Source organism: Lynx rufus, unplaced genomic scaffold, assembly GCF_022079265.1.
Source record: "Lynx rufus isolate CCGP_SWC_20201006 ecotype Redwood Valley unplaced genomic scaffold, mLynRuf1.p SCAF_4, whole genome shotgun sequence".
Classification (NCBI taxonomy): Eukaryota; Metazoa; Chordata; class Mammalia; order Carnivora; family Felidae; genus Lynx; species Lynx rufus.
Window position 1 is genome coordinate 102942121 of NW_025814856.1, and position 15600 is coordinate 102957720.

General features: G+C 36.5%; 1 protein-coding gene across 1 annotated transcript in view; it reads left to right on the forward strand.

The window, feature by feature from the left end:
• The window catches only part of NXPH1 (neurexophilin 1), a 44754-nt gene extending 30112 nt beyond the window's left edge, over positions 1 to 14642 (forward strand). Inside the window, exon 3 of the mRNA XM_047095230.1 lies at positions 13881 to 14642. Within this exon, the coding sequence (XP_046951186.1) occupies positions 13881 to 14642 (762 nt within the window). The remainder of the gene's footprint in view (positions 1 to 13880) is intronic.
• The last annotated feature ends 958 nt before the right edge of the window (positions 14643 to 15600 follow it).

Consider the following 15600-nt stretch of genomic DNA (forward strand, 5'->3'; position numbering starts at 1 on the left):
GAAGGAAGGAAGGAAGGAAGGAAGGAAGGAAGGAAGAAAGGAAGAAGGAAGAAGGAAGAAGGAAGGAAGAGGGAGGGAGGGAAGGGGAGAAAGAGAATGAGTGAGAGAGAGAGGGAGAGCAAGGAGGGAAGGTAGGAAGGAAGGAGTAAATATAGATAATGGTGTTACTTTCATGAATGAACAGTACAGGGCACCCTGAAGGGATCAAAGATTACTAGGGAAATGAAGTTTAAACTAGGCTATAAAATAAGTAAGATTTAACTAGGCAAATGGGAATGGATTCTAAGGATTCCAAGGATGGGGAAGCAGCCTATGCAAAGGTCCTGAAGTTGGAAGAAAGAGAACATGTAAAAAATGCATTCAGATATGATCAGAACTCTAAGGCCAAAGGAAAGCATAGCCAAGATTAGGCTGGAGATGTAGAAATAGGGTGCACTGACCTAGACTAGTTCCAAACAAATAAATATAAGAGTCTTAATCCTTAACACACTATCTGTTAGGAACTGAAGATGTACAAGAGCTTCTTTAGTTGGTGATAATTGCTGTAGGAGTTCATTGAGCAACAGCAGCTCCTTCCTGGTCTCTGCAACTCACAGAAGAGGTGGCTCCCTGGGGCTGTGTCACTCAGCAGTGACTACAAAGTTTCCTGCTCTATCTTCTTTTTTAAAGAGCTCCGGAACCCTTCATGATAACAATTCTGACTTCAGCACCACGAATAAAGACAGCTGTCAGATGTCCTAGTTGTGCCCTCTAGTGGCAACTAGAGTGTTACCCAGCTCTTCTGAAAAGGATAAACTGCCTCTCAGAGTTTGGAAGTAAGTGAACGTAGGGACATACTAGGGAAGGAAATTCTACCCTAACAACCTATCCTTCTTTCAGTTATCCTATGATACGTTATATCCAAAGTTTTCATGGCAGTACAAATTACTAATGCTGTAATAAGTCATTTTAAAGTTCATTAGTCTGTTCAATAAATGGTGTTGGAAAAAACAGCTACATGCCAAAGAATGAAACTGGACCACTTTTTTACACCATACACACAAAAAAAATTCAAAATGGATTAAAGATCTAAATGTGAGACTTAAAGCCATAAAAATCCTAGAAGAGAGAGCTTAGGCAGTAATTTCTCTGACATCAGCTATACCAACATTTTTCTGGATTTATCTCCTGAGGGAAGGGAAATAAAAGCAGAAGTAAACTATTGCGATTACATCAAAATGAAAAGCTTCTACAAAGGGAAGGAAGCGATCAACAAAAGTAAAAGACAACCTACTGAATGGGAGAAGAAGATAGTTGCAAATGACATATCCAATAAAGGGTTAGTATCCAAAATATATAAAGAACTTATGTAACTCAACACCAAAAAACTCCAAATAATCCAATTAAAAATGGGCAGAAGACATGAACAGACACTTCTCCAAAGAAGACATACAGATGATCAACAGACACATGAAAAGGTGTTCAACATCACTCATTATCAAGGAAATGCAAATCAAACCTAGAAGGAGATCACCTCATACCTGTCAGAATGACTAAATTCAAAAACACAAGAAACAAGTGTTGGCAAGGATATGGAGAAAAAGAAACCCTTGTGCATTGTTGGTGGGAATGCAGACTGGTGCAGTCACTGTGGATAATAGTATGACAATTCCTCAAAAATAAAAAATAGAACTACCCTATGATCCAGTAGTCCCACTACTGGGTATTTACCCAAAGAAAACAAACACATTAATTCAAAGGGATATATGCACCCCTATGTGTATTGTGGGATTATTTACAATAGCCAAATTATGGAAGCAACCCAAGTGTCCATCAATAGATAAATGGATAAAGACGATGTGGTATGTGTATATATATACATATATGTATGTGTGTGTGTATATATATATATATATATATATATATATATATATATAATGGAATATTATTCAACCATAATAAAGAATTAAATATTGCCATTTGCAACAATATGTATGGAGCCAGAGAGTATAATGCCAAGCTAAATAAGTCAGAGAAAGACAAATACCATATGATTTCACTCATGTGTGGAATTTAGGAAACAAAACAAATAACAAAGGGAAAAAGAGAGACAAACCAAGAAACAGACTCTTAACTATAGAGAACAAATTGATGGTTATCAGAGGGCAGAAGGTTTGGGGGATGGGTGATCTCTATCACCTATTTCACCCAAATAGGTGATGGGGATCAAAGAGTACACTTACTGTAATGAGCACTGAGTTACGTATGCAATTGTTGAATCACCATATTGTACACCTGAAACTAACATAACACTGTATGTTAATTATATGAGAATTAAAATTCAAAACTTAATACAAGTGAAAAAAAGAACAATAATAAACAGGTATCTAATCTAAACTGAAGAAAAAAGTTACATTAAAGGCCAAGGGGATTTTGGAGCTCTGACTGTAGACATATTTTCATTTAAACTCCCATTGTGACTTCACTTACAGCATCCTGTCATTTTGGAGCTCTGTTTACTCCATTCCTTTCATGATCTATATCTCCCTATACCATAAACTTTGGGTGAACATCCTTCTTTGATTTAGTGACACCGCTTACTTAGTTCCCTTGGTGACAATAAGAGCAAAGTTTTTTTTTCTTTTTGGACTCCAGGCATGCCACTATATCTGATTAATTGGATCATCATTAAAGATGATCCAGAGGCCATCTTTTTTCTTGTTTATGAAATTTCTCTGCCTAAATATCCTTTTCCATCTAGCTCTTTGGTATGAGATTCCGCATGCCATGAGAATAGCGGAGAGGGGTTGGTAAAGACCAACGTGAAATCTAAACCAGACGGTGGACAATAGGTGCATTTGGTTCCAAAGCTGACGGGCACTGGATAAGAGATCTGTGGAGGATAGAGTCTGTTTACCCAGTGCTAGGAATCTTACAAGAAAGAAACTGAAAGTCAAAGAATGCCTGCTAATATTTTGGGAGGGGTTTTAGAAAAACAAAACAGAGCAAAACAAAACAAAACAACAGGCTACTTTAAGAGCTTTCAAGGGATTTTATTATTTTGTTTTGTTTTGTTTGTTTGTTTGTTTATTTGTTTTTTTTTTTATTTTTGTGGACACACTGGCCGTTGAAGTTCCCTGTGCATGAGTTGTGTCTTCCCTGAGCTACGTTTAAGAGCCACTGGGGCCTGGTGCTCTAGGAGTATGTGTCTTTACCACATCTTTGGCTAAGGCATGATCCAAAAATATTTATTTACTCAATGTCAAAAGTTATTACATAACTCAAACTCCATCATCATCAACTTTTGATGAAATGGTGAGGGGTCCATTTTCCTTGCTAGATGTTGTATCTTCTCAGAACACTGTATTTGTTCCACTTGAGGAAACTGGGGATTCCTAGTCCACAGGATTTTTATGGTAGTATGGAGGGACTGTATTTCTAGGATTTTAGCCCCTATTATATTTCTGTGTTGGCTGTCTGGCTTGCTGTCCACTCTGTAACTGGGAAGCTCTTAGCAGTGCCCACACACTGTAGCCTGATATGAATGATGTCCTAGAAGAATTTTTGAACCTATCTAGGACCTAAATGGCAAAGGGATGATATTGCCCTATAACTAGTTTCTATCACTTCTTTTATATAATTTTTTTGTCTCTATTGAAATGTTTCCAGATCAATCTCTTGATAATCAGAGGGTAAGTAGGTATATTGTCTCAAAAAATATCGAAGTCCTTATTCCTCAAGAATTTGAGCTTCTTTTGGATAAGGTGTACTATTATTATTACTCAATATGTAGATATAAGTTACTGAAAATAGGGCTGTAAGGTGAATCAGTCCTTCCTCGTTTGGTTCATGCTAGATAGGCATGCACTTTGACCTTCATTACCATCCATATAAAAAGCCTTTTTTTTTTTTAAGGAAAATCACTCATATTAACCTTCATTTCAGAAAGACACTGGATCTAACCAGCCATTCCTACATATGCAACATTTCTCTTTTCCTCAAAGACATCTGGATTTACTGACAAATTCAAATCTCTTTAAGGGTGACGAAAAAATGATGCTGAAAATGATGCTGAAATGGCTTTATTTCAGCCCAGAAATACTCTTTCAACATGTTATTTTAGACATTTTGTTCATCATATTAACCACATACCCAGAGGTCTTTACATGAGCTACTCCTTATGTAGTCTAAATGGAAGTAATATAAAATACTAGCAAAAGAAGCAACTTTTGCAATGCAAACCTGGGTAATCCATAGTTACACTCTGAAAGAATGGGTTAAGTGAGGCTAAGTGGAATAATTACATTTAATTTCTCATTAATATTAATGTGTTTATGTGTCAAAACTTACATTAGTTTATAGCAAGCATGAGGGAGGGGACAATATTTTCACAGGATGAAAAACTGTATTTCTCAGTAACAGAAACTATTGTTCATGCCTCTTCATAAGGTGTGTTTTTCCCCTGCAGTTAAAGAACGAAGAAGATTTTTAATATAATTTCTTAAGAGTACCTGTAGGAAAAGGAACCAAAGAGAAAGCTAATGATTATGGTTATACAAACTTGTGAGGAGCTCAGTTATCCATGACTCACACCAATTTCTAATATAGTGATGTTGAGAACAGTTAGTACCCTATGTTAGAAGTGAGCCATCCTCTGTGGAAACATGAGAACTCATGGGGTAACATACCTAAAATTCTTAGCCATTTGAGCATTCTTCAAACTGACAGGGACACCACGTTTCTAGTTTTTGAGGATGACATGGAATGTTCAGTCTGGTCAGGAGGCCTTCTTTTAAAATTATTATGTTAAAGATAAATTATTGCCCACATTTGCCAATACTAAATCATAATGTAATCAGCATGGTCCCTTATCACCGCCTACTGCTAAAGATGACCACAGAGTTGTTACAATTATGCCAATTTTCATCTCAGTTTGTTTGGATCATTTGAGCAGATGTAATGTCTCTAGTGAGAACCAGGAATAGAATAGCAGTGTGCATTCTGAAAGGCTTGTTTTTCTTTTCTTGAGGGTTTCATAACCAAGCCAAGCATAATAGCTCTCACATGTCGAACTCATACTGTTTCCCCTATTTTTATGTGTATTACATATAAAATCTTCTACTTTATGTTCATGAAAACCCAATGAGTGGGGTATCATCTCTATTTTCTGTTGGAGAAAATGTCGTCCTAAAGAGTCACTAATGATAAAATAGCAGATTTTGGAGTTAGTCCTGCGATCTCTGACTGCAAAGCCCATTTTCTTAGTTTGTATGCAGTACAACCTCATAGCACCTACTGGGTTAAAGGAGAAGCACAAAGTTCCTTCTCTGCTTTTTCATTGTTAATGCAACACTGTTGCTCCTGGAGCACTGCTTTGCAGCATAAGGAAATTATGTATTTTTGATGTATTAAAACACTAACCCATTTCCTCTGTCTTATCATATATAATAAAATCACTTCAGGTATTGTCAATGTCAAGTGCAGCCTCAAAACTTTCAAGAGAGAAATCTCTTAAGGCCATATGTACCAACCCCTCCCCAGTCTTGACTGTGACTAAATGGTTAATGACCTTAACTGTTGAAATAGATGTAAGTAAGAATATAAACCATACAGGTAATTTATACAGTGGTTACTGTATGGGAGGTATTCCCTCCCCCAAGTTACAAAATGTCATACTGTAGAAGAACATCCCTCAAAGAGTTTATAGACCTCTTGGGAAAATTTGATGAAAAGCCTCATATATCTAGAAATATCTGCATGTTTTTCTCTGAACTAGCTAAGAAACAGGCTGGAGATTGCACAATGCCTGAAATAGAGAAAATTTAAATTACTTTTTGGAAAGAAAAACGTTAAGTAGAACAAAGTGAATTAAATGATGAACATTTGACCCAGTGTAAGCCTATGTCCAATAAAGACATTTTAAGGCATAGACAACTTAGTTTATCCCCTCTAAACGCTTTCTAAAAGAATCACACAACTCTATATATCAATAAAAATTAAAATCCAGCTCAAGGGAGGAAGGAGTGAGATATTTGAAACAACAATGGCAGAAAAAGTAGTAGAATCAAGGTTAAAAAACAACTATAGGTAACCTGACTGTGAAATAATGTAATGATTAAGGATCTATCAAAAAAGGTAAACAAAAAGTGGAAGTATAGTACATTCATATATAAAATTCTATATTCCCCTTTAATAAAGATGATATACCTGGATGTATAAGAGATATGTCTCTCTAAAGTATTTTGTTGATGGGAAAGTATACAATATAATTCACAAAATATGACACTATATACATAGTATTTATATATGAAAAATAGTTGAGATATTTATAAACAATATACACCAAAATTTTGACAGATTTTTACCTCTGAAGAGAGAGATGGGGTTGTAAGAGAGAAGAGGTTGATGATGAGCCAGGCTTTTACTTTTCATTTCATAAATTCTATAATGTTTGAATATTCTTATAAACACATTAATGTAGAATTTCATATTTAAAATAATTTTAAGAGTAAAAGACATAGCCTGTGGAATAATAGGGAGTAGCTTTTTCACTTAACAGCAGTAATCTGGTCAAGCTCTTTTTGAGTTTTTATATCCCCATCTGTAAGCTGAGGATAACAATATTGACTTCAAAGTGTGTGTGTGTGTGTGTGTGTGTGTGTGTGTGTGTGTGAGAGAGAGAGAGAGAGAGAGAGAGAGAGAGAGCAAGTGTGTTTGAATAGTTTAAATACAATACAATGCCATATCTGAAAACTAATTACAATGACTGGAATATAGTGTGCCCTTAGCCAATAGCAGCTAATAGTATGCAACATATTGTCAACATAGCAAATCATAAAATTGTTAAAATGAAGTAATCATAGAGCAAGACCACTTTGTTGATTAGTTATTCAATGTTGAAAGATATTGCTTAAGCATCAAGTTGTTTAAAATTTTTGGCTTAAGTATTCATACAGTTGATGAAATAAATACATAATTTTCAAAATAATCTTGAAATTATTTATATTGAATAGTAATAGATCGACAGAAAAATGTGCATGTTAGTAGAAATTAAAAGGCATCTTATCACAACATCTGGGGAAACCTCTAGCTGGAGATAGTACACGTAGAGGAGTGAAATGTTTATATACCGTCTTATAAGGCCAGGAGCATAATGGAGGTGACAATATAGTAGACGGGTGGTTTATTTTCCCAAAGTGGTATCATTGAAAAGTATTTTAAAAGGTGATGTAGGACATTGTGATTGTAAGCCTTTAATGAAAAGGTATTAGAAAAAGCGATGTGAAAGTATGGCCCTAAAATATACAGAGAAAGAGCTAGATCAAAGTGTGGTAGCTCTTATATCTTACATTCTGCCATCTGAGGTGTATTTTCTTCTCAGCCCCATGCCCAGATCCTGCCCCAGACATTTTCCCTTCATGTTAGATCCAAGCTCTGTCTGTGTTTATGGTTGCAGGAAATGACCCTTCTCTTTGCACCTATTTTTGGATGTTTTTTAATGTATACTTTCAATTTCATACATCTAATTATGTTAGGAATCTTTATTATCATTAGGGATTCTAAGACAGTGAGAAAGACAAACACATATAATTTGTGGAAATGGTATCATTGGGCTGGCAAACCTGCTCCTTTGGAATGGGCGTTGGTGACTTTTGACATGGCAAATTATACTGTCAGAAAGTATATTTGCTGTTTTCACTGGTATAGAATAAATTGCTTGTAGAAAAAGTTCATGATGCTTTGTGTTTTTAGAACTGAGTTCATTAGAGGTTGTCAGCTTTTTCATTTGTACTCATCTTTATGCCATAGTCTTCACCGCTTTTGTTACCACTCAGATATACTGACATCAAAGAATCTTCAGGTGACTTTTAAAAAGAAACTTGTTATTATGTTCATAATATCAATAGTAGAGGGTGTTCTGGATGTAACGTTTCTTTTTACTAATATCTTTTTTATTCGGTAAGATTCAAAAACTTTCAATTTTGTGTGTATATGTATGTGTTTCAAAAATGAAAGTTCTTAAGATGTAAAGTGATATGATAGAACGAGACAGCCAGTGATTCCTGACTGCAGCTGGGAGCGGATGCATCAAGCTAGTTGCTCTTTCTCATCTAGCATCATGTCTTCACCACCATGAAAACGAGCTTCAATAAGGTCATTAGTAGTGGATTCAAAAGTCAAGAGGATTCTCTCCAGGTGTTTACACTTTTACACAAGACTTTTACTTGGAATTTGAATCTTCCCGTGCCTGTCTTTACTCTCCCCAATTTTTCTTTGTTTCTATAACATTATTTTCTTTCTAATAGCCTCCTTTGTCTCTACCTAGCCTGGATCCTCTCCTGTTTGTCCTCAAAGCATTGGCATTACATATTGTTACCAGCCTTCTTCCGTATCCCCATGTTCTATCTGCAGAATGGCATCTATTCATACTACAAAATCAACATCACCATCTCACACGTTTCTCCAGACATTCAGACCCATGTTATCAACTTTCTTTAGATAGCACCACTGGAATGGCTTGCAGGCACCTTAACCTCCAGTTTTCCTCTGAGATTTAATTATATTTTCCAGCTAACTTGTTACCTTTGTATTCCCTGCAGATGCCAGGAAACTCGTTAATTCAACTTTTCATATTCCTGCTTAGCCAAAAAATCATCCGGTTGAGTTAATCCTACCTCTGAAATATTTCATATCCATTTTTTATCTTTTTCTTTTCCATTGCCTTGGTTAAGCCTCATTTTACTTTCTCAAATGAAATATCACAATTAGTTATGTAATGAATCATTCTACCAGTCATTCTTCCTTCAAGGTCTCTCCCTTCAATGTCTAATCAGGGATTCTTCTAGAACTGGAATGACCTACTTAAAAGCAAAACAGAAAAAAATTAGTGCTTCCACATTACCTATAAGATTAAGTTTCAGTGCCTTAGTAGGAATATCACAATATGACCCTAGCCCACCTTCTTCAAGTTCTACCCACTTCTTACAACTTCTTTTCCTTCCTATCAGAGCTCCCTAAGGCTCAGCAATAAGGAACTATTTTCCATTCTTACATTTAACATGTCCCATCTAAGCTCTTTGCTTTTACACAGTATGTTCCTTATGTTTAGAAGATCTCCTTAAGCTTATTTTCTCTCTGTTGAACTCCTAAACATCTTTTATCTCCAAGATCTGAGGATTATTTCTACTGTTACATCTTCTCTGTCTTTTAACTTTGATTTTAACTACTAGAATGTTGTATACATCACACTGTTAACATGCTTAATTTATTTTCCCATTAGACTGTGAACTTCTTGAGGGCAAGGACCATGTTTCATTTATCTTTGTATTTCTATTATTTAACTCAATATTAGCAGAGTTTTACTATATAGTTATTGAACTAATAAAACAAAATAAATCAGGATGCTTATGCTCGACAGGTCTGGGGAATTTCCTAAAGACCCAAAGGAAGGGAAGGGAAGGGAAAGGAAGGGAAGGGAAGGGAAGGGAAGGGAAGGGAAGGGAAGGGAAGGGAAGGAGAACAGAATATTCCAGACTGTGTTGTTGACAGTACAGCTGAAACCTGCTTTGATTCTGTGCTCAAACTGAGATGTTCTGGAGAGGTGTCTTGACAATCAGCACCAATGGAAGGCTTTCACATTATAAATAAATTCATTGCATTTGGTAGCTGAGCAGCATAATGGCTGAACTTATGTTAATTTTTTGTTAACTTGAGTTTTACTGCCTATTCGATCTGCAATGTTTTTTCATTGTAATACAAGAACTCTCAAAATTATATGCTTTCTTTTTTTAATTGTTTGCTAAAGTTTTTGGTTATGTAAAAAGGAGATTTTCTTTTGAAAATATTTTCTGCTCTCACATCCTATTATTATTCATCTACATAAAATATTATGTAGTGAGATTTAAAGGTTAAAATATTTGAGGATGTTAATAGTATTAATAATGTTGAACAATCACCGTGGCCCAGGTACTGCTCTTAGTGCCTTAAATAGAGTGTCCTGTTTAATTCACACAGCAGCTCTATGAGAGAGGTGGGCATTATTCTCCTGTTTTCTACAAAAGAAAAACATAAGTATACACAAGTTGAGCAACTTCCCTACATCATATACCTGTTACAGACCTCAGCCTGGATTGGGAGGCCATCTGACTCCAGAACTCATACTCATAATCACTACAGCTGTGGAGAGTATAATTTAGAACTAAATTTCTGTTCTATCTGAAATTCAGAAGTTTTTCTGCCTGCCAGTCTTAGCGTCTTTTTTGGATAGATTGGTCCTTTAAAATCCTATCTCCCACTTCCATGTTTCTTTTCTTTTCTTCTCTTTTCTTTTCTTTTCTTTTCTTTTCTTTTCTCTTCTTTTCTTTTCTTTTCTCTCCTCTCCTTTCCTTTCCTTTCCTTTCCTTTCCTTTCCTTTCCTTTCCTTTCCTTTCCTTTTCTTTTTTCTTTTCTTTCACTCCTTATATGCCATTGCTGGATTGCAGTCTAATTACATTTAACTTTCTTTTTTGGGACAATTTCATTACTGCTTCTTGAGCCAGTGCTCATTACAGTGCCTCTCCTGATCAACTGTGTTGATTCTGAGATACAAGTGCCAAGCCAGTACCAAATGCATTCCTGTATTTTTTTTTTGTCATCCAAAGAATGGGAAAATAGTTATGTAATTCCAGGTAAAAATGAGAAAATAGGATATGCGTTTGTTTCTTTTATTTCTTGTACCTTAAGCATAAATATAGAAGCTGTGTTAACGACAACATTTATATAATCAAGCAAGTTGAGATTTGGATGTTTGACTAACCAATTAGATTTCATTGAGACAACATAAAACAAATATACAAAAAATAAACTCCAAGCTAACAGATATGTACTACTCTTATAAATTAATGTTTGTTTTATAGAAAAAGTGTATTTTGAAATGTACTTCCTTCAGTGAATTGGTAGGAGAATTGTAGTTTTTTTTATTTGTTTTGTAAATTATAAAGTTATAATATTAACTTGGGAACTACTAAGGATTATACTTTTCATATTAGAGTAAAAATTGTTCCATAGAGAACTGACTTTATTATCAGGTGAAAAGGATAGGTGGGAAATTTATGCTTTTCCCTTAAGAAAAGTCATACATTTCTATGTATCATCCCCCTCCCCACAGGATATTTATTTCTCAGTTTCATCCCTTTAAGACTTAATATTCAGTCCTTGTTAAACAACAAATTGAATTTTGATAAGGCAGCCACTTAGCTATTTTTACTCACATACTGCTTGAGTATGATCCATTTCTGGAATGTTTTGGCATGAAGGGATTCTGAAAACAGGTGCAGGGGGAAAAGGTGCAGTTTGGGCGCAGGGGGAAAAGAGAGAGACCAATTCAAGGGTTGAGGAGAACTGAAGGGGAAGAACCTAGCACTAAAAGAAAGTTGGCAGCAAAGACAAACTTCTTTCAATTCCCAGTATTTGCCCCAAGATCAATAGTGGCCCATCTGATGATAGCCATCCTTGATTCCACATGAGGAGGTTTGTTCATTTCAGTTGGGTAATATGTTTTAAGAATTTGGAGACTATGTACCTGAGGCTGATCTGTATTTCTCTTACATGTGATCTCATCCCCACCACAATCCATCCATTTTTCTGAGCCTCATCCCATCCCTAGGGTCTTATTCACCCTTGGTCAGTGTTTGTCTCTCCTCTGTTAACCTCTGTGCACAATGGCCTTCTGGATCTTTTTATAACGGCATCACTATTGCCTTGGGGATCACAGGGGTTGCAACTGGACTTAGACTAGCAGCTTGAAATAGTGACATTTTGTGTTAGCCTACCCAATATTGCCATCTTGGTTTTTCAGGGTATAGTCATGGGACATAAATCCATTATAAAATCTCATTTAGTCTCAGATGCAATGAATTTGTGTGGGACTAACTAGCTTGCAGGGTTTTTTTTTTTAAGCTCAGAATTACTGGGAAGAGACCAGCTTCAACTGGTAGTTTATCCTAGAGGGGAATGGCCTCATAGAATTCACATCTGTCAGTTTGAGCTGGGCAGAGATAAGACTATTTACCAGCTGGTAATGTAAAGCTCATTGTTCCTGAGGAATCTGTGAAAAGACAAGATTACAAGTTCTAAGTGATTTTGTTCTAGTTTAGATTACCAGGCCCTCTTGTATGTATATGTCCCTGGGAAACCTATCCTGTGCAGATTCTGAATACTTGGCCATGTGACCAAGAGCAAAGCTACTCTCAAGCCAGACTTCCATATGTACTATTTGGTGGCCTTTTTTCTCTACTTGTCTTCACATAGCAGCTTGGGATTTATAAACATAGCTAAATTTAACTGAACCATTTACATGTGTTAGCCATGCTATGAGGTAGGCACCATTGTTACCCTCACTTTGCAGTTGCAGGAAACTAAGTAAAGGGATGTTAAATGACTTGACCAAGGGCACACAGCTTGAAAGTGGCAGCACTGAGCATGGATTCCAGAAAGACTGGTTTAAAGTTTATGCGCTAGTCCCTAGGGAGTGGGATAGAGTCCTTTTAGCACAAGTGACTGAGTAAAAGGCCATTCTCAGGCCAGGGTTGTATCTTAGCAAGAAGCCTCCACACCTAAGTCTGTGGAGAGATCCCTAGAATGCAGCTCTAATTCCTAGTAGGCCTGAATTAAAAAGCTCTCCAGCAATTACCTCTTATTTTGAGAACAGTTTGGAAGGAGACTAGCAGGCCCAAATGAGGCTACTGAGTGGTAGTCAGACTCATGTCTGAGATAGGACTTAGAACTGATTCTAGAGGGGGCTGGTGATAGAGGTTTATTGTGAATCTTGGCTCTTTAGCAGACTTACCTTACAGGCAATCAGTCCACATCTTAAAGGGTTTATTTGTATTGGCTGTTTTGATTCCTGTGGGTCCTTAGCTGTCTTCTCTACTGTCCTTGAGCTCTTCATGTTAAGATCAGAAGTCACTGCTTTAACTTTAGACTAATGAATGCATCGTGGATTTTCATTTCTTTCTTTTATTTCTTCTACACTGAAACATAAATATAGGAGCTGTGAAATATAGGACAATGCCTGTATAATTTGGCAAGACAGATCTGAATGTTTGATCAGTCAGTTAGATTTAGGGTTCCCTGGTCTAGCTGTGGAATCTAAATCTTCCCAGAGAGAAGACCAGGATCCCAGGAGAATGGCTCTGAATGTGACTCTCACAATCCAACTTGAAGTGACCTCTCTGTCACTGACCATGTGTTGTTAGCTTCTCTAGATTGACAATTATCTATAAGACATTGTGTATTTGATATTTTCACTTATGTCCCTTTTCCTGGACCACATTTTAAGCCCTTAGGGTAAAAACATTATCTTATCCAGTATGTTCCATGCTACTAATAGCTGATAATAAACATGATTTCTTTTGACCAGTTAAAATATACTGGAGTCTCTTGCCAAAACTGACTTTTCTAATATAACTGTGGCATGGGTGACCAAAAATCTTTAGGATGTTGGTTGACATAGTTCTGAGAATCATATAGTTTTAAAGCTAATGGCAATTTTGAAGTAGAAAAGTAACAATTATTTATAAAGTTTTTATTTTAAAAGTTTTTGGATCTTAGTGCTGAGAAATAACTGGTTTAATTTCTGTTTGAATGCAGTTTGCTCTACTCATCTTAGATTGTCTTTTCCTTGTCAAAGTCAATGTTTTTATATAGTCTTTCAGCCATGTTTAGTGGTTTTTATCCACCTATACCTCCTCTCTCCCATCATTATATAAAAATAGAAGTGGTGTTTATCATGTGTTGATAAATATTGGCCAAATGCTGAAGATAATTTAAGTGAAGTATCTTCATTTAATTCTGAGCCTCTGAGAAAGAGCTGTTCTCAGATACAGAGATGTAAACACCATTTTTTTCTGTTCCATTTGCAGGTCACATGTGCCAATTTAACGAATGGTGGGAAGTCAGAACTTCTAAAATCAGGAAGCAGCAAATCCACACTAAAGCACATATGGACAGAAAGCAGCAAAGACTTGTCTATCAGCCGACTCCTGTCACAGACTTTTCGTGGCAAAGAAAATGATACAGATGTAGACCTGCGATATGACACCCCAGAACCTTATTCTGAGCAAGACCTTTGGGACTGGCTGAGGAACTCCACAGACCAACAAGAGCCTCGGCCCAGGGCCAAGCGAAGGCCCATTGTTAAGACGGGCAAGTTTAAGAAAATGTTTGGATGGGGTGATTTTCATTCCAACATCAAAACAGTGAAGCTAAACCTGTTGATAACTGGGAAAATTGTAGATCACGGCAATGGGACATTTAGTGTTTATTTCAGGCATAACTCCACTGGTCAAGGGAATGTATCTGTCAGCTTGGTGCCCCCTACAAAAATAGTGGAATTCGACTTGGCACAACAAACCGTGATTGATGCCAAAGATTCCAAGTCCTTTAACTGTCGCATTGAATATGAGAAGGTTGACAAGGCTACCAAGAACACACTCTGCAACTATGATCCTTCAAAAACCTGTTACCAGGAGCAGACCCAAAGTCATGTATCCTGGCTCTGCTCCAAGCCCTTCAAGGTGATCTGTATTTACATTTCCTTTTATAGTACAGATTATAAACTAGTACAGAAAGTGTGCCCCGACTACAACTACCACAGTGACACACCTTACTTCCCCTCCGGATGAGGATGGACATGGGTGAGACTGAAGCCTGAGGAATTAAAGGTCATATGACAGGGCTGTTACCTCAAAGAGGAAGGTCACATCTGTTGCCTGGAATGTGTCTACACTGCTGCTCTCGTCAACTGGCTGCAAAGACGCTAGTGGAAAACAATCCGATGTAATTTCTGCCCAGTCAGCTTCATCTCTCAGCATAGTTGTAAATCACTACAGGTTTTAAAGGCACACTTGAAGACATACTCTCACACATAGATATACACAAACACACGTTCATATACATTTCAGCTTGCATCTGTCATGATTGCTGTCAGGAGGGCTTTCGTTATCTGACTCATAATGGTTCAGGATAAACTATCATCAAGCAAAAGGATTAACTAGACAGTGAATGGTTTCTAACACTTGCTGTTATGGAAATCTCTTTTAAAGTCTTGAGTACATGCTAATCAATAATCCCCACTCATGCATTACTACTGCTTGGAGTAGCTGTACTGGTAAATACTACTGTAGGAGTATATGCTTGTTCAAATGGAAAAAAAAATGTGTCTTTAGAGCTCAGTATTCTTTATTTTATGAACACAACAAAGTGTAGTAACTTTTTTCCAGCATACAGTAGGCACATTCAAGGTAATATAAGATGGCTCTTTTTTTTTTTTTTCTATGGAGGGAGCCTGTTTTCAGTAAAGATGAGCAAACATTTGGAATTTACATGTGGGCAGACATTGGATTACAGCTTTCATCACCAGTCTTTGGACTTTTGCAAAGTTGAGACAAACTAAGGCTGCTTAAAACAAGTTCTGATCATTATATAAGAAGGGAAATGCCTGACAGACACCATGTAAGTTATAAGTGTCTGTCTTATCTTTACTACACATATTGTAACAAATTCAATATCCTAGTCTTCATTTGTATGAATGGTTTGTATTGTACATAGTTTAACCAAGTGTTATTTGAGCTGCTTATTAAT